The sequence below is a fragment of the Myotis nattereri genome (genome assembly GCF_964212035.1).
Source record: "Myotis nattereri genome assembly, chromosome: 6".
In the NCBI taxonomy this organism is placed as follows: domain Eukaryota; kingdom Metazoa; phylum Chordata; class Mammalia; order Chiroptera; family Vespertilionidae; genus Myotis; species Myotis nattereri.
In genome coordinates this window covers 64,853,061-64,871,547 of record NC_138081.1, presented here as the reverse complement: position 1 = coordinate 64,871,547, position 18,487 = coordinate 64,853,061, and the positions used below count along the sequence as shown (strand labels likewise).

Sequence of the window (18,487 nt, the reverse complement as noted above, 5' to 3'; positions counted from 1 at the left end):
AGCAGGGCCAATCACGGGGTTGGGGCGCTGCCCCCTGTCATGCACAGAGCAGGGCCCATCAGGGGGGTTGGGGTTCCGTACCCTGTCACGCACAGAGCAGGGTCAATCAGGAGGTTTGGGAGCTCCCCCCTGTCATGCACAGAGCAGGGCCCATCAAGGGGTTGAGGAGCTCCCCCCTGTCACTCACAGAGTAGGGCCAATAGGGGAGTTGGGGCACCGCCCCCTGTCACACACAGAGCAGGGCGGATCAGGGGGTTGGGGCACCGCCCTCTATCACCCACAGAGCAGGGCCGATCAGGGGGTTGGGGCGCCGCCACTGTCACACTCAGGGCAAGGCCGATGGGGAGGTTATGGCTCTATCCCATCACACACAGAGCAGGGGGTTGGGGTGCCACACCCTGTCACACACAGACCTACAGGGCGATCAGGGGGTTGGGGAGCTCCCCCATATCAGGTACAGAGCAGGGCTGATCAGGAGGTTGGGGCGCCTTCCCCTGTCACGAACAGAGCAGGGCAGATAGGGAGGTTGTGGCCCCACCCCCTGTCACACACAGAGCCACAGGGCGATCAGGGGGTTTGGGCGCTGCTCCCTGTCATGCTGATCCTGGTGCCGGGAGACCTCTCGGCTCCGCTGATACCAGTGCTGGGAGGCATATTACCCTTTTACTACATAGGATAGAGGGCTGGCTGGTTTGCCCTGAAGGGTGTCCTGGATCAGGGTGGGGGTCCCCACTGGGGTGCCTGGCCAGTCTGGTTGACGGGCTGAGGGCTGTTTTCAGGCTCGCGGGTGACTGAAGTTCCCAACTGCTCCTTTTTTTCTTTTTTTTATTCTGGGCCAGCTTTAGCTTTGGCTCCAGCTCTGAGGCCTCTGCTGCTGAAAGCAGGTATCTGGTTTGTTTGGGTTCTATAATTGAAACAATGTATAACTCCAGCTCTGAGATCCCGGCTCGCTGAAAGCTGGTTTCTGGGGTTTTGTTTAGCTTCTATATTTGTTACAATGTTTCAAACTGCAAGCTCAGAGGCCGGCAAGGCAGGCCGAGAACGTTGGTTTCCTCCGTCACTGAAGCAAGCAAGCCTCATGTTAGTTTCAAGCTGCCTGGCTGCCGGCCGCCATCTTGGCTGGCAGTTAATTTGCATATCGTCCTGATTAGCCAATGGGAAGGGTAGCGATCGTACGCTAATTACCATGTTTCTCTTTTATTAGATAGGATTAAATATTAATTGTCATTTATTGTCTTTCATAATAAGTGTACATTGTTACAAGTAATATAATCCCTGGTATGTCATAAATATTGACACCTTAAACTAAAAATACATAATTGTCTAATATTTCCCATAATAAATTTCAATGATTAAAGTAATCTAATTCCTGGCATATTGCCAGTATTGATATTTTAAATAAAATAAAACTGTTAGATTACTCTCAACTGTATCCAATGGACTGTAACACTATGGAGAATTTACATCTATCATCACTCACTTAAAAAATGCATGAACAGCCCTGGCTTAGTTGGCTCAGTGGATAGAGCGTTGGCCTGTGGACTGACGGGCCCAGGTTCGATTCCTGTCAGGGGCACATGCCCAGGTTGTGGGCTTGATCCTCAGTGAAGGGCCTGCAGAAGGCAGCCGATCAATGATTCTCTCTCACTATTGATGTTTCTATCTCTCTCTTCCTCTCTGAAATCAAAAAAAATATATTTTTTAAAAAAATACATGAATATGTCCACTTTAATAGTCAGAAATTTTACACTTCTTCTCTCCTTGAACTTATATTTCACTCTATAAAGTGGAAGGTACTTATGATATATGCATCTAATAAAGGACCTGTATCCAAAATATATAAAGATCTACAAACCAATAAGAAAAAGAACTCAATTGAAAAAATGGAAAATTACTTAAATAAGCACTTAAGGTATACAACTTGATTAGGCATCATGATTATACAAATTAAAAGCAAATGTAATACCATTATATATCCTCAAAGAAGGAAAATATCTAATGTTGGCAAGAATGTAGCGCAATCAAAAGTCTCATCACTGATCGTGGGAGTGTTAATTGATACAAACACGTTGGAAAATTATCTGGCAATATCTATTATTGCTGAACATATGTCTCTTTTATAATCCTATATACACAAAGGATGTGTGTGCATATGTTCACCAAAAGAGACAAAAATCATGAACATAGCAGCACTTTTATAATACCCCCAAACTGGGAATTACCCAAATGCCCATCAAAAATAGAATAAAAGCCCTAACTGGTTTGGCTTAGTGGATAGAGTGTCGGCCTGCGGACTCAAGGGTTCCAGGCTCGATTCCAGTCAAGGGCATGTACCTTGGTTGCGGGCACATCCCCAGTAGGGAGTGTGCAGGAGGCAGCTGATCGATGTTTCTCTCTCATTGATGTTTCTAACTCTTTATCCCTCTCCCTTCCTCTCTATAAAATATCAATTAAAAATATATTAAAAAAATAGAATAAAAAATAAATTGTGGTATATTCACATAATGGAATAATACTATTTAGTTATTCTCTTCAGTGATACTATTCAGAAGGATCCACAACTAATCACAACAGTACAAATAATTGTCAAACATAATTCCAGGTGAAGGAAGCCAGATACAAGAGTAAATACTTATTTCATTTATGTGGAATTCTTAATTATTTCTTTTCTGGGTGTTAGTTTATGCAGATGAATTTATTTTGAAAAAACTTATCAGGCTTTACGCTTATAATTTACACATTTTTCTGCATGTGTATTAGGCTCAATTTAAACATTAAAAAAATTAACAAAACTCTGCCCCATGAAAAGTGTCTGTATTCTTAGCAGAACATTATTACAACCTAGAGGCCTAATTCATGAAATTCATACACGGGTAGGGTCCCACTCACCAGCCCTACCCCCCACCGCTGTGGATGGTCACCTCCCTCTGTGGGGCAACTGGTGGGGTGATTAGGGGGCCTGCGAGCTGGAGCCTAAGGGCAGCTCCTACATTGAGCGTCTGCTCCCTGGTGATCAGTGCATGTCATAGTGACTGGTCATTATGCTGGTCATTCCTCCAGTCAGTCTATTTGCATATTAGGGTTTTATATAGATAGAAGACTAGAGGCCCAGTTCTTGTGTGTGTGGGGGGGAGGGAGGGGTCCCTCAGCCTGGTCTAAGCACTCTCACAGCCTGGGACCCCTTGGGGGATGTCCACCTGCCAACTTAGGCTCAATCCCTAAGCTGGCAGTCAGACATCCCTCTCACAGTTCAGGGCTCTCTCAGTCCAAGACCCCTCACTCCTTACCACCCATGTGCTCACCAGCCATGAGCCCGGCTTCTGGCTGAATGGCACTCCCCCTGTGGGAGCGAACTGACCACCAGGGGGCAGCTCCTGCATTGAGCATCTGCCCCCTGGTTGTCAATGCACATCATAGTGACAGGTCATTCTGCCAGTCATTCTGCCATTTGGCCAATTTGCATATTAGGATTTTATTATATGGATTCCTGAACGGTGTAACATTATCTCTAACAAATTAGTTGAGTGCATGTTTGAGTAGGGAGTTGCCTTTCTATGGGACTCAGCATGACCCACAAAAAAGTCATTTCCTCAATTAATATTGTTAATTCAGAAAAATCAAATATTTAAAGTATCTTTATCTGCCTTCTTGGTATCTACAGAGTTGGAAAGCTAATTGCATCAGGTATGTGTATATATAAATATATATATGTCCACCTGCCAACTTAGGCTCAATCCCTAAGCTGGCAGTCAGACACCCCTCTCACAGTCCAGGGCTCACTCCGAGACCCCTCACTCCTTACCACCCATGTGCTCGCCAGCCATGAGCCCGGCTTCTGGCTGAGTGGCACTCCCCCTGTGGGGAGTTCAGTCAATGTGCATATTAGCCCTTTATTATTATTATATATGATGTCCCTATTTCCCCCATTTTGTCCCCTCTAACCAGCTCTTGCCCCCACTTCTCTCTGGCCATCACCATACTGTTGTCTGTGTCTATGGGTTGTGCATATATTTTCTTTGACTAAAAACTTCTTTAAATTCACTTCTTTAAATTTTTATTTTCAGATAAGTGCTTATAACTGCACTATTATATATTTTCTATTATATCATTTAGAATTAAGATTTTTTTAATTGAACCCTTGTAAATTTTAGCACAATTTAATATATACACACTAGAGACCCGGTGCACAAATTCATGCATAGGTGGGGTCCCTCGGCCTGGCCGGCAATCAGGGCCTATCGGGGTGGAGGGAGGTTGGCCGGGGGGTCCTCGCAGGAGGTTGGCCATCCAGGGGGAGGGGCCACAGGAGACTGGCCAGCTGGGAGAAAGGATCACGGGTGGTTGGCTGGCTGTGGGGAGGAGCCGTGGGAGGTTGGCTGTGAGAGTGCATTGACCACCAGGGGTCAGCTCTTGCATTGAGTATCTGCCCCCTGGTGGTCAGTGCACATCATAGTGACAGGTTGACCAGTTGTTTGGTCGCTTAGGCTTTTATATATATAGACTAGAGGCCCGGTGCACAAAAATTTGTGCACTTGGCGGGGGGGGGGGGGCATCCCACAGCCTGGCCTGCGCCCATACACAGTCTAGGACCCCTTGGGGGATGTCCACCTGTCGACTTAGGCCCACTCCCCGGGGGATCAGGACTAAGCTTGCAGTCAGACATCCTTCTGGCAGCCACAGAGCCCTCAGGGGATGTCCGACTAAAGGCTTAGGCCCCCCAAAGGATCAGGTCTAAACCATTAGTTGGACATTCTTAGTGCTGCCACGGAGGTGGGAGAGGCTCCTGCCACCACCACTGCGCTGGCCAGCCATGAGCCAGCTTCTGGCTGAGTGGCACTCCCCATATGGAAGTGCACTGACCACCAGGGGGCAACTCCTGCATTGAGCGTCTGCCTTCTGGTGGCCAGTGCACATAATAGCAACCGGTCATTCTGCCGTTCAGTCAATGTGCACATTAGCCTTTTATTATTATTATATAGGATGTCCCTATTTCCCCCCTTTTGCGCCCTCTACCCAGCTCTTGCCCCCCACTTCTCTCTGGCCATCACCATACTGTTGTCTCTGTCCATGGGTTGTGCATATATTTTCTTTGGCTAAAACCTTCTTTAAATTCACTTCTTTAAATTTTTATTTTCAGATAAGTGCTTATAACTGCACTATTATATATTTTCTATTATATCATTTAGAATTAAGATATTTTTTAATAGAACCCTTGTAAATTTTAGCACAATTTAATAAATTATGCTAGAAGCAATTAAGGTATTTTTCATGTAATGCAGATACATTTCAATTAATATTTTATCAATTTTTAATTTTTTAATATTTTAATTTGAAATAATCTCATACATGTAAAAAAAACTATAAAATACTACAGCATATTATATGTACCCTTCACCCAATTTCTTAGGTGTTAATAATTTAAACATAACCATTATATAACTAACAAAATTTGGAATATATTTTTCTTATAATCTCTTTAATGTTACTTAATCCATTTACTTTGTTTTTGTTGATCTTCACCCAAGGATATTTTTCCATTGAATTTTAGAGAGAGTGAAGGGGAAGGGAGAGACACATTGATTGGTTGCCTCCTGCACATGCTCTGATAGGGACTGGGGAACAAGGTACATGCCCTTGACTGGAATCAAACCTGGGACCCTTCAGTCCACAAGCTAATGCTCTATCCACTGAGCAAAACAGGCTGCAGCTTAATTCATTTACTTTTAATCTATATGTGTCTTTATATTTAAAGTGGGTTTTGTTTTTGATTCACCCTCATAATCTGTCTTTTAATTGGTGCATTTATGCCACTGACTTTCAGAGTGCTTACTGATAGAGTTACTATCATATCAGGCAGCTTCTGGGGCCGGCCTGCCCTGGATGGTGGCGCGCTGGCAGCTCGTGCTGCCCCGCCCTGCCTGCAGTATACAAATTAGCCACCATTTTGTTGGCAGTTAATTTGCATATCGTGCTGATTAGCCAATGGGAGGTGTAGTGAAGGTACAGTCAATTACCATGTTTGTCTATTATTAGATAGGATGTTGTTGTTGTTTTTATTTTGTGTCACTTACTCTTGGCTGCAAATTGAATTATATGCAAATAAGGGTTGGAAAGCCATTTTAGGTTGTGAATGTATAAAATCAAATACACTTTTAAAAGTTCAAAACATTTTCAAATGTGAGAAATTTAACCTTGACCTTAGGCTTTTACATCCAGGAGTCTTTTTCACATCCAGAGTTGGCTATTGTTCATTTTCAATTTGGCCCCTATTCATTTTCAAGTTATTTATGTCATTAATCACCTCAATTCTACACATTTTCCTAAACTTTCACCCAGGATTTGGTTATGAACCCTGTTATCTATCACTAAAGTTTCTGGAGTTTTCTGAAAGGCAAGATAGACATCTGACCTCTTGGTTTCTGCTCCATGTTCCCACAGGGATATTTTAGAGGTTGGGGTTTGACCCAGGCTTCGGTGGCAGTGATGTAGGTTATGGAGTGCTCTTGGGACTGGGTAGTTCAGATGTCTGACTGGAGAAAAAGAGAGACAGATAGACATTTGACTCTGAGGAAAGCAAGGGTCCCTGAAGTAATAGTCAATGGTGGACTGAGGACCAAAGCTTCTACTGCTTGAGTGGTTCTGGCCTAGTTATCTAAACTATATGAGATATACCGTTTCCTCATTAGTATATTGGTGATAGTAATACTACTTGCATCATAACTATAAGAATTTAAACCAGATTGAAAAACACTCTGTACTTGAGTAGATGTTCCACAATCACTGCCTGTTATTTAGCTTTTAGACTGGAAGCTCCTCAAGGTATGGACTATGCATTCAGTTTTGTCCTTACTGACCAGCAATATAAGTGCTCAATAACTAATTGTTACATAAATTGGTTAATGAGTTAAATTTAATCTGTGCTACCTACACACACACACACACACACACACATGCAAAACTCAGTTATGGCAAGGTCCTTGAGGAAAAGATGAAGGATTAGGGATGAATTTCCAGTTAGTAACCAAATAGGATAGTTATGACAAGTACAACAGCCCTTTGGCCACCAGAGCTCAGCTCTTTTACGAGTAGCCTGTTTCTCTGCTACTGTTTATCAGAGCAGGATGGTTGTTTCATGAGTTTGTTTCATGTGTCTTGCAATTAATTCACTACATGGCCACCAGGAGTCGGCATTAATGTCAGAAGGTCAGTGTGCCTATTGCTCCACACAACCTTTCATAAGGAGAGCTGGGAAAGGGCAAACTCCAAAGCCAGGAAACTGAGATTATTGATATTCATTATTAAGGAAATACAAATGGACTTTTTTGTCTCAGCAATTTTAATGTAATGCTCACAATTATTATTCATTCAGTATATAGTCATGTGCCACTGAATGGTGGGGAGAGACTTCTGAAGAATGTGTTGCTAGGGGATTTTGTCGTTGTGTGAATGTTTAGGAGCTATGATGAACAAAACAACATGAGCTAAATCCAGCACAAGAGAGAATGATGCAAACAAGACTCGGGGTAAGCACCAAATCTATGAGGCCGCTACATGCAAAACACAGCTACTATTTTACAGCAAACTTTTTTAATAAGTAGAAAGAGTACATTCTAAAGCAACAATAAAAAGTTTAGTGTAGTAAATACACAAACCGGTAACATGGTCATTTATTATCAGTAAGTATTATGGACTATACATATTATATGTGCTATACTTATATATGACTGGCAGAGCAGTAGGTTTGTTTACACCAGCATCACCACAAACATGGGAGTGATGCATTGTACTAGAATGTTAGGACAGCTACAGCATCACTAGGCCATAGGAAATTTTTCATTCCATTATAATTTTATAGGACTACTGTCTTATATACAGTCTATCATTGAGGCACAGGATTGTAATACCTTTTCTTCAACTGGAAATTCATGTGCTTAATACAATTGTCTTTCCATAGCCTGTGAGCACCTGTTTTTCTTTTTAAAATAATATTATGAGACCAAGGCTCCTGTAAGAACTCAACCTGTTTCACTTTATGGTAGCAATTGACTTTTGTTTGTTATCACTATTCACTTTTATAAGGCTGCCCTCACTTCTCCTCTCAATACTACCCCAGAAATCTCTGAAACTATCATTGTTCCCCAACAACTAAGATATTCCAGACCTACCTTGCATTTCCTGCCCACAAATTTAGCAGTAGCTACCCTCAAAGGAGACTTGACTCATTTTGGAGAGAGATAGTATAAAGTTCTGAAATCTGGATTTTATATCGTTCATACCATCACTGGCAGTAAACTACCTAATATTAGAATCTGTGTAAGTGACTTTAGTAACACAGGAGGGTACGTTCATAGTCAGTAAGTCAGCTATGTATGTGAACTAATTGGTATTTATCAGAATGGTTATAATGGTGGGTTTTCACTGCAATGCATGTTGATCTCCTGGTAGTAGTGAAGTAGGTTCAAAAACAAAAACTGAGTCCTCTAACCTGGTAGAAATGCATAATGTGGCCAAATCTATACATAGCCAAATACATTTCTGGCTAATTTCTTCCTACATTATCAAGTACAGTACAGAAAATTTTATTAAGACACTCTGGCAAAATATCCCTTGGCTCTCAGTTAACAGAAAAGCAATTCAATCAAATTAAACCCATTAGTCTCACTGTTCTCACCATTACTGCCCTGTGAGCACCCTGGGATGTTATATTTATTCTGTACAGTTGACCAATGAGTATAGCTGTCCTGGGTTTCCTTTGACTTTCACTTTGTCCGAAGTAGGACATTTTATTACAGCCTGCCTAAATTTTTTTCTATTACATATCAGTTATGACTGCAGAAGTTAAATTTGTTATTTCATGCATAGTTTACAGATGAACCTTTTTCTCTATGAAGAATATCTTTTTTTAAATTAAGCTGCTTGAGCTAATTCTATTACTTCATACCAAAGGGTCTTAATTTTTAAAGCTGGGCTCAAGTAATTGGCTATTCTAAAATAAAATGTCTTCAACATTTTAATCATGGACGGTCATGATTGAAAAGCTGCTCTTTTCTGACAAAAGTCTACAGGAATCAGAATTCATTGGCACGTTTTCAGCAGGGTAAATGGAAAATTTTAATCAGGGTCTGAGAATCTGACCATTCCCAAAGAGTAGGGAAGTCAAAGGTGGAAAGACATTCACCTCAGCTGTGCTCTTCTTGGGCCTTTTCACTGAATTATTAATGAAGGAAGAGGATATTAAACTCTTATAAAAGTCTCTTCATGGACTTCATTAAAATCTTTTCTCTCAGTCTATCTGAATCTTCCAAGGGAATCCTGCTTAGGGCAAATATTGATTTCAGGGTCTGCAAAATCTTCTAAGCGGCTTTGTCTTTGGGATTCTCAGTCCAGGCAACTCATCAGAACAACAGCGGCTTTTAGAAGAAACTAACTTACCCTGTAAAACATATTAAAATGGCCCATGCCCATGGGTCCCTTACTCCTGAGGCCCCCATCTGGAACAAAATTCTGTGGAGCAGAGGCTTTAATGCAGATGCTTGCAGAGGCCAGCAGACAACATAAATGGCTTAGGCTGACTATTGAAATGCAGTTGGGGGAGGTAAGCTATGGGGAATTGCTTCACATTTGTCCACCTCCTGGCTCCCATAGGGCCAGATCTTAGGATGTCAAATCTTCCTACTTCTCAAGAGAAACTGGCTTGTCTGTAAATTTGTTTATTGTAGAGATGTCAATGAACAGAATGGAATTGATCATGCCATCAACTCATGACATATTATCTTCATTTGTTCTTTATTTTATTTTATTGAGTTTTATCTCCATCCTGTATAATCCAATGTATCTCTTTCTCCATAGGTTCCCAATCTAAAATATTTAATATTTGTACTTTTAGTACACCTTCAAAATTTTTATTTGCATATGTATGTGTGATAGTGTCTTTAGAATATGGACATTACTGTTTGTGTATGTTAAATTTACATTTAGTATTGGACTATAAAAATTATGTTTACCCATATGGCTAAATAACTATTTAGTTCATTCTTTGAGATTGTAGTCTACATTTAACCTCATTATTTCCTGTTCTTTTCTACCATAAATAATGCTGTGGTAAACATCTTTATAAATACCTCTTGTTTCACCCTTGCAAAAATGTCCCTAGTGTTTATCCAATAATTACTTAATTATCAACAATTACTTACCTAATTCCACTAAGTATTGCTTTATTCCCTTTAAAGTGAATATACCAGTCCACCCCACCAGCACTACATGAAGTTTTCTATCCCCTCACCAACATTTGATATCCAACTTTCTAATTTTTTGCTCTTCAGTATATAGTATATCAGAGTTTTAATTTGTATTTTGTTGATTATTATGAGGTTAAACATCTTCTGTCTATGTATTTTTAATTATTAGGATATCACAACCAAATTCCTTGCCATTTTTCTGTTGTTCCTCTTTCTTGCTTATTTATAGAAATTCATTCTGTTATTTAAGAAATCAATTCTTTGTGGACGCTAAATTTTTTCTATGGGTCTTCTTCCATCTTCTCAGACTGTTGCAGCTGGGAGTGGCCAGGTAACAACTAATTTTTGTGTACTGATATAGGTTATTTTATCCCTTTGTAGTTTATGTTTTGAAAGATTTATTTTAAAATCTACATCTTAAATAACAAAGAAACCTTCTTGTAATTTCTTTTATTAGCTTTACTGTTTTACCTTTCACATTTAATTTTTTAATCTATCCATTGATCCAATTCAATTTTTTACCTATCCTATATTGTACCTATTCTATGGTCTATCCAATTTTCCTAACACTATTTATTAAATAATCTATCTATTTCCCAAAGATCAAATACCAAGTATACTCATGAAGGCGTTTGTTATAATTTCTATGCTTTGAATAATGTCTTAATATTAGGTAAGATTTCTGACTCCTTACTGCTTCTCATTTTCTAAATTAGCCTTGCTACTTACCTTTATTCATCTATATACAGGGTGGGGCAAATGTAGGTTTACAGTTGTGAGTACATGCAAAACAGAGTTTATTCTTGTATTATTATTTATTGATTATTATGTTATTTTCCATATAAACAACTTTAAACCTACTTTGGCCCCACCCTGTAAATTTGGGAATCAACTTGTGGAGATGAACACTCAAACCAGTTTTGCTGGGATTTTAATTCAATTGCCTTGAATACTTAAAATATTAAATTGTTTTATCTATGAACATGATTTAGTTTTCAATAGTTTCTTTTATATGCTTTATTCATATAGATATGATGCATTTAAATTAACTCCAAGGTACATTATAGATTTTGTTTCTGTGGACACAGGGATTAGTACTCAAAAGTAATTTGAAGCCACTTTTTCTCTTACCTCTATGGTTGAGACTAGAAGGTAAAACACTCAACTTTCAGACACTACTACAGCATGAGGGCCAAAGAAAGTCTCTGTGAAGGGAAATTCTTCCCCACCCTACTGCTGCAACAGACACCAAACTGATATCCACCTGAGACACTGCAGTCCTTTAATTAATAACTAGAGGCCCGGTGCATGAAGTTCATGCATGGGTAGGGTCCCCAGGCCTGACCGGCAATCAGGGCCGATCGGGGCCTTCCGGCTGCTGGCCAGGGCCTTTTTTCCTTCCACACTGCCCCCTGATGGTCAGCACACATAATAGCAAATGGTCAAACTCCTGAGGGGACAATTTGCATATTAGCCTTTTATTATATAGGATCTGTATGTAACTGTATTTAGTATATTTGAACTATATATATGATGTAATGATGTAATTTAATGACAGCAAAATCCTGACTGAGATTTCCTCAACAAAAGAATCTCAAGGGAAAGAGGTGGGGGAGAGGAGGGATTTTAGAGCTGTATTAGCCGATAGCAATGCTTGGACCTTATTTGGATCTCAACTCAAACATAGAAACTGAAAAAAAATAATTTGTAAGACAATTGAGGAAATGTGAATATTGAAAACTTAATATCATTAAGGAATATTTTCAGGTTTGAAAATGGTATTATATTTACTCTTAGGGTTCTTATATTTTACAAATATATATGTGTATATGTATGTATGTATATATATTACATATATACATACATACATACATATACATATATATACTGATGGAGTCTGGGATTTCTTCAAAATAATCTTGAGGCCACATCTTTATAATTATTGAACTTGGCTGATAGGTGCATTGGGTTCATTAACTGCTATCTTACATGTGTGGTTGAAATTTTACATTTAAATGTTTATTTTAAAAGAGAGTGCTAATTTTTTGTTATTTGTATTTTCTGAATTGCATCTACTCTTTCAAGGGCCGATTTTTTCTTTGATTATCATGGTTCTTCTTTTCCAATATATTAACCCTCCTCAAAAATATCTGGTGACTTTTGGTTGCCTGCTTATTCATTAATTAATGACTAAATTGATACCTGGAGGTGCATGACATGAATTTCCTCTGCCGTTGGTATAGCTGGTTATCCCTTTTTTAACACCAAAGTGTTGTTCTCCAACTTCATTGATCACATTTATAACCACAAGTCAATAACTCTCTATACAACATTTTGGTACAGAGTGCCCAGAAACTTGGGAAATAAGCAGTTTGCCCTGAAGGTGTTACAAGAGCTCTATAGATCCAGGAAAAGTAAGGTCCCTCCTGCAAAGCATTAATGTTTCTGAAAAGAGAGAGTGGGGACAGGGAGGAAGCCGTAGATTTTTCCTTCATGGATCCCGTAAGAATAAATAAATATTTTATTAGGTAATCTGGGTTTGGTCAAGATGAAAGAAACCCCAAAATTAACTGGCTTAGGCAAAGAGTGGAGTTTAGAGGAAGAACATGATAGTGTCTCTTGGCAGAACCAGGGCAAGGAAGCCTGGATGCAACTGGGCCCTGGGCCTTTTAGAGCCTGGAACTCAAAACCACAGGATTACTGTCTGAAACCAGGATAACTGCCTCCCATCTCTGCTCCCACTAACTGCTGACTTTTTTTCTCCCTCCATACTGATCAGTTTTCTCTACCTGATGGAAGTCATCATAGATACTATCAGTTCAAAGCTTTACTTTTTGCAAATAGAATCAGTACCAAAGGAGGCGTGATCTATTTCCAAGGACTGGGTCAGTGGCCTGATCTGGATTTTTTTTAATCTTGTTAATTTTGAGAGTATTTTTGCCTCTAAAGTTTTCAAAGTGTGAGATCCCATACTCTCTAGGGAATATGGTTTTATCTCTTCTTTTCAATAGTTAGCTTTGTCACTAGCTCCTAGATTAGTAGTGTGATGCTGTGTTGAACATCCAGGTCAGAAGCAGAAGCAGAAGCAGGAGGAAGAAGAGGAGGAGGAGGAGGAGGAGAAGGAGGGGAAGGAGAAGGGAGAGGGGGAGGTGGAGGGGGAGGGGGAGAGGAGGGGTGGGGGGAAGGAGGAACTTTCAGTTAATCAGCCTAAGCCCAGGTGCACTCCCTCCGGCCCCTCCCATTATCTCACTGACAGCCACTCCCACTTGCTCTCCAGGGAAACACCCTTTCAGTCCATACAAAACACCCTGATCAAAGCAATCTACCTCAATTCATGACTAAGGAAAAAAATTAAGAAAGCAAACAAAAAAATAATTTAAGTCCTAATACTGGTGAATAGAGCAGTACTTTTTGAAACCAGAACTGACTGAAGAAGTTTGTCTCTCTCAAGAAAGTAAAGGCAATCAGACCTAAGTTATCCTACATAAAAAGTCAGAATTTGAGTTTTCTGCAGATTGAGTTTTCTGAATTTCCTGGGCAGGAAAGGAAGCTGTCTTTTTGGATGGGCATCAAGGTGGTCAAGGCAAAAGCAATGGCTACAGGCTGTGATTGTGATCTGGGATCAAGGTCAGCTAGGATGGTTATGAGATTTTTACAAAACCTCAATATCTAATATCTGGGATTTGGTTGTAGGATGCATCACACATATCCTGTCAGTCATCTTAAAAATGGAAAACCCACTAGACATATAGCATTATGTTTAGAGTACTTTAGAGAGAGAAGGTCAGATGCTCAATGGGGTTTCGATGTTGCCTTCTCCTGGCTGAACTAACTATGTGTAATGAGGGAACCATCAATGACAGCAAAAAAACATCATTTTTGCCCTGGCCAGTGTGGCTTACTCAGTTGGGTGAGTGTCATCCATTGCAGCAAAAGATAGCTGGTTCGATTCCCAGTCAGGGCACATGCTCAGGTTTCAGGCTTGACCCCAGTAGGTGGCATGCAGGAGTCAGCCAATCAATGTTTCCCACTCTGTCTAAAATTAATAAAAACATACAGTGGGGCCTTGACTTACGAGTGTCCCGACTAACGAGTTTTTCGAGATATGAGCCGTCTCTCGGCCGATTTTTTGCTTTGAGTTGCGAGCTAAAATTCAGGTTACGAGCCAGCTTCAGATACCCCACCGCTAGTTGGCGCAGCGAATGTCACAGTGAACGCCACAACATCAGCCCAGCATCACGTGTCTCACTCGTTCACTTTAAGCGGTTAGCTCTTAGTTGAAGCATCAGTATTGTGCTCGCATTTGTGCTTGCAGTTATTTTGCAAAACTTCATTTTTTCAACCATGGATCTGAAGAAAGTAAGTGCGAAGGACAGTGCTGAGAAGAAGAAGCGGATGATGTGCATTGAATTAAAGAAAGAAATCATCGAAAAACATGACCAAGGTGTGCGTGTGATCGACTTGGCGAAGCAGTACGAGCGTAGCACTTCTGCGATCTGCACCATACTGAAGCAGAAGGAGTCAATACAGGCTACAACTCCAGCCAAGGGCGTTAAAATAATTTCTAAACAGCGGACATCTATCCATGAAAATATGGAGAAGCTGCTAATGTGTGGTTAACGGAGAAGCAGCTCGCAGGAGATACCCTGACGAAGGCTATAATCTGTGAGAAGGCATGAGCTATTCATGCTGATTTGCTGCAGCAGAGCCCAGGCACTTCAATGGACGAGGCATCGGGCCAGCTGTTTTAAAGCAGAGGTCCTCAAACTACGGCCCGCGGGCCACATGCAAATACAAATATTGTATTTTTTCCCGTTTTGTTTTTTTACTTCAAAATAAGATATGTGCAGTGTGCATAGGAATTTGTTCATAGTTTTTTTTTAAACTATAGTCCGGCCCTCCAACGGTCTGAGGGGCAGTGAACTGGCCCCCTGTTTAAAAAGTTTGAGGACCCCTGGTTTAAAGCTAGTCGGGGCTGGTTTGAAAATTTTAAAAAGAGGACCGACATTCACTCTGTTGTCAGACATGGTGAGGCAGCGTGGATATAAAGGAAGGTGACATCAACAAGCTCATCAAGGAGCACTCCGCGGAACTGACAACGCAGGAGCTAAAGGAGCTATAGACACAGCAGCACACGGAGGTTTTGCAAGAAATAGATGACACGGAGGAGGAGGAGGAGGAGGAGGAGGAGGAGGAGGAGGAGGAGGAGGAGGAAGAGGAGGAGGAGGAGGTTATCTCTATAAGTGATACAAAGGAAATGTTGGGAATGTGGGAGAAACTTTCAGACTTTATTCAAAAGAAACACCCAGAAAAAATTGCAACTGGGCGTGCGATGGAGCTATTTAATAACACTTGCCTAACTCATTTCAGAAATATTCTGAAAGGGAGGATGAAACAGATCTCATTGGACAGGTTTTTATCGATGACTCCTGTAGATGAAAGTGATGAAAGCGTGGCGAAAAGGGCAAAAATCAGCAAATAAGATTCAGTTATTCAGTTCAGCTGTTCTCCCCCACTCCATCAGCATCTTTAAGTCGTTTGATCTCCAAGGTAAATGCTGTACATTAAACTTAATAAAACAAGTTTATTGCACTACATTCTATTGTTCAGTATTGTGTTTTTATACAATATTTGTTATTTTTAAGTACATTTTTCTTATTTAAAAACATTTAACAAAACAATTGTGGTGTTTTTTGGGTGTCCGGAATGGATTAATGGCATTTCAATTCATTGTAATGGTGAAAATTGATTTGACATACGAGTAATTTGAGTTATGAGCTCCATCATGGAACGAATTAAACTTGTAAGTCAAGGCCCCACTGTATTTTAAAAACAAAACAGAATTTCAATAAAACACACACACACAACTTAATTTTCCTCAAGTCAGCATCTAGGAAAATTCCCACATAGTGGAGTGAAGGGCTGGCAGCAATTCTGGCCTGTGGACAGGAAGAGGTGTCCTTAAAGGACTCTGTGATGAAGGCTCAGCAGAGTCCCAGAGTCCATTCTTCTCTCCCACTTAAACCTCCCAGCAAAGGCCAGAGCAGAAGCAGAGGATTTAGGACACAGAACATGCGGGTGAATACCCTGGGGTCATCAGCCTTCCGCAAACTCTGAGACAAAGGGGCTGTTCAAAGGCAGTGACCTTTAAGAAGCAAACATTTTCACCATTTTTCCTTGTTGCCTGCTAAGAAAAAAAATCTGGTCTTTTACTTACAGAAAATTCTAGAACCAAATATTAAGAAGAACATGGACTTGGGTCACCATAGTGCACAATCGCTTCAACATACAGTTTGGGATAGGATCAGAATTGATGATGGAAATCTTGTGATCAATGTGGGGAAGTGGGAAAGAGTAGTAGACAAAATGTCCCTGGTTAACACAGGGAACTAATCTCAGCTAAGACCACCCCTCCTCCCTCATTCTCCCCTCCCTTTTTTTCAGTTGTTCCAGGGGTTGTTTGTTTTAATGCAGATATGTAAATTAAATTAAAATGATGTAAAAATTCATTTTTAATTAATTTATTAAAATTTAATTAATTTATTTTAATACATAAATAAAATTAAAATACACCGTGTCCTTTAGTCCCCACCAGCATCACTTGGGAACTCATTACAAATGCAAATTCACCCAGGGATTCTGATGCACAACCAAGTTTTGAAACCAACATTCTAGTCCAGTGACCCTTAATCCTGGCTGTGTCTTGAAATCACCTAAAAAGTTGGAAAAGTACCACTGTCTGTGACCCATCCCCAGAGATTCTAATTTGATTGATTCAGGGTGTGGTTATGGGTGTGGGAATTTTTTTAAATTCCTTCACGTGCTTATAATGAGAAGCCAGAACTGAAAACCCACTGGTTCAATGTAGTCGCTCAGATCAACTAGATTCTGGGAGTGTGATGATGGGATGGGGACTAACCTCCCTCCCAAATAGAGATTTTGGGGTCCGTGTAAATTTTTGTGTCCCTGACGTACTCCCTTTCTGGCCCTGGTAGGTAAGACTGAGTTGCTCTGACTCTGCCCTCAGGTGGAGCTCAGCCCAGCTCTTATCTTTCTTTTCTGGTATCTCCTTGGCCTTTTCGAGTTCCTCTTCCCCACCTAGCCACAGTTTCGATCAGTTATGCCAACCGAGGCAGGTTTGGAAAGGTAATGGGTTTCGTCCAAGAATTCTGTGTCTGAAAGAACATTGTTAATTTCTCACAAGCAGATGCACAGGAAGCCACCGTTGTCTTCTTCTCCAGGCAACTTAGGACAGAAAAATGGGCGCAAAGGTTCCAAAAAGAAATTACTGCACTTATAGATGAGGGCATCATTTCTAACATCAAAAAACTTGACTTCTTCCATCTCAACATCTAGAAAAATCCCTACCCGGCTAAGTCCGGGGCTTGCAGAAATGGTGGTTTCTGGAATGGAGCTGAAGTGGATTGTTCCTGCCTTCATGCTGATGACCCAGAAGCCTTGCTCAGAGGAAAAGCCACTCTTCCTCCTCCTGTCCACTGATTCCTTGCAGACTCCAAGAGCCCACCCCCTCCCCTCTTCCACTTCCACCTCCCAATAATGGCGACCAGATGAGAAGCATGTGGTGCCTAGAACGCAGGCCATGTAGGCAAACCTCTGGGTATCTTCCATTGGGTTGTGGTAGATCTTCCCACAGTGGACTTGTCTCAGGTCCTCAGAGAGGACTATGCTAGAGTTGGCGGTGGCTGCATCCAGAGTCATACGCTCCTGGAACCTCCGGAACACATCTCGCCTGGGCAGACTTCGCTCCAGTAGAAACCCATGCTGTTGGATGCAAATAGTGAAGATTCTGACTTGCCATTCCACCAAAGGAAATTCTGAGATTACTTCTCGACATAAGGGGCAGCTCAATTTCAGATCCTCCCTTTTCAGCATCCATTTTTGGATGCAATTATAGCAGAATATATGCATACAGGAGAGAGAAATGGGATTGGAGAAAGATCTGAGACAAACTGGACAGATTATATCCTCTTGCAGACTTGCCATGGTTTCTCACGGTCACGCCTTAACAGTAAACTGAGCTGAAATGGCCCTTTATTAGCTTCCAGGAGTGATCAGGAGCGTCAGTAGAGTATCTGCTCTTCAACAATCAGGATGTGCCTAAGTGCAAAACAAAAAAACCTATACTAAAAAAGGGTAATATGCTAATTAGACTGGATCGACCGGACATCTTCTGGACGTCTGACTTCCTTCCAGACAAAGCCACAGTGGTGGGGGTGAGGCAGAGATGG

The 18,487-nt window shown here is 41.0% G+C and overlaps 1 protein-coding gene across 1 annotated transcript; it reads right to left on the bottom strand.

Moving 5' to 3' along the window:
• Nucleotides 1-17,435: 17,435 nt before the first annotated feature.
• RFPL4B (ret finger protein like 4B) lies at nucleotides 17,436-18,242 on the bottom strand (the record flags this gene model as incomplete). The annotated part of the gene is made up of 1 exon (XM_081093564.1): nucleotides 17,436-18,242. One exon carries the CDS (start codon nucleotides 18,240-18,242, stop codon nucleotides 17,436-17,438), a length of 807 nt encoding a protein of 268 aa, XP_080949690.1.
• Nucleotides 18,243-18,487: the final 245 nt, after the last annotated feature.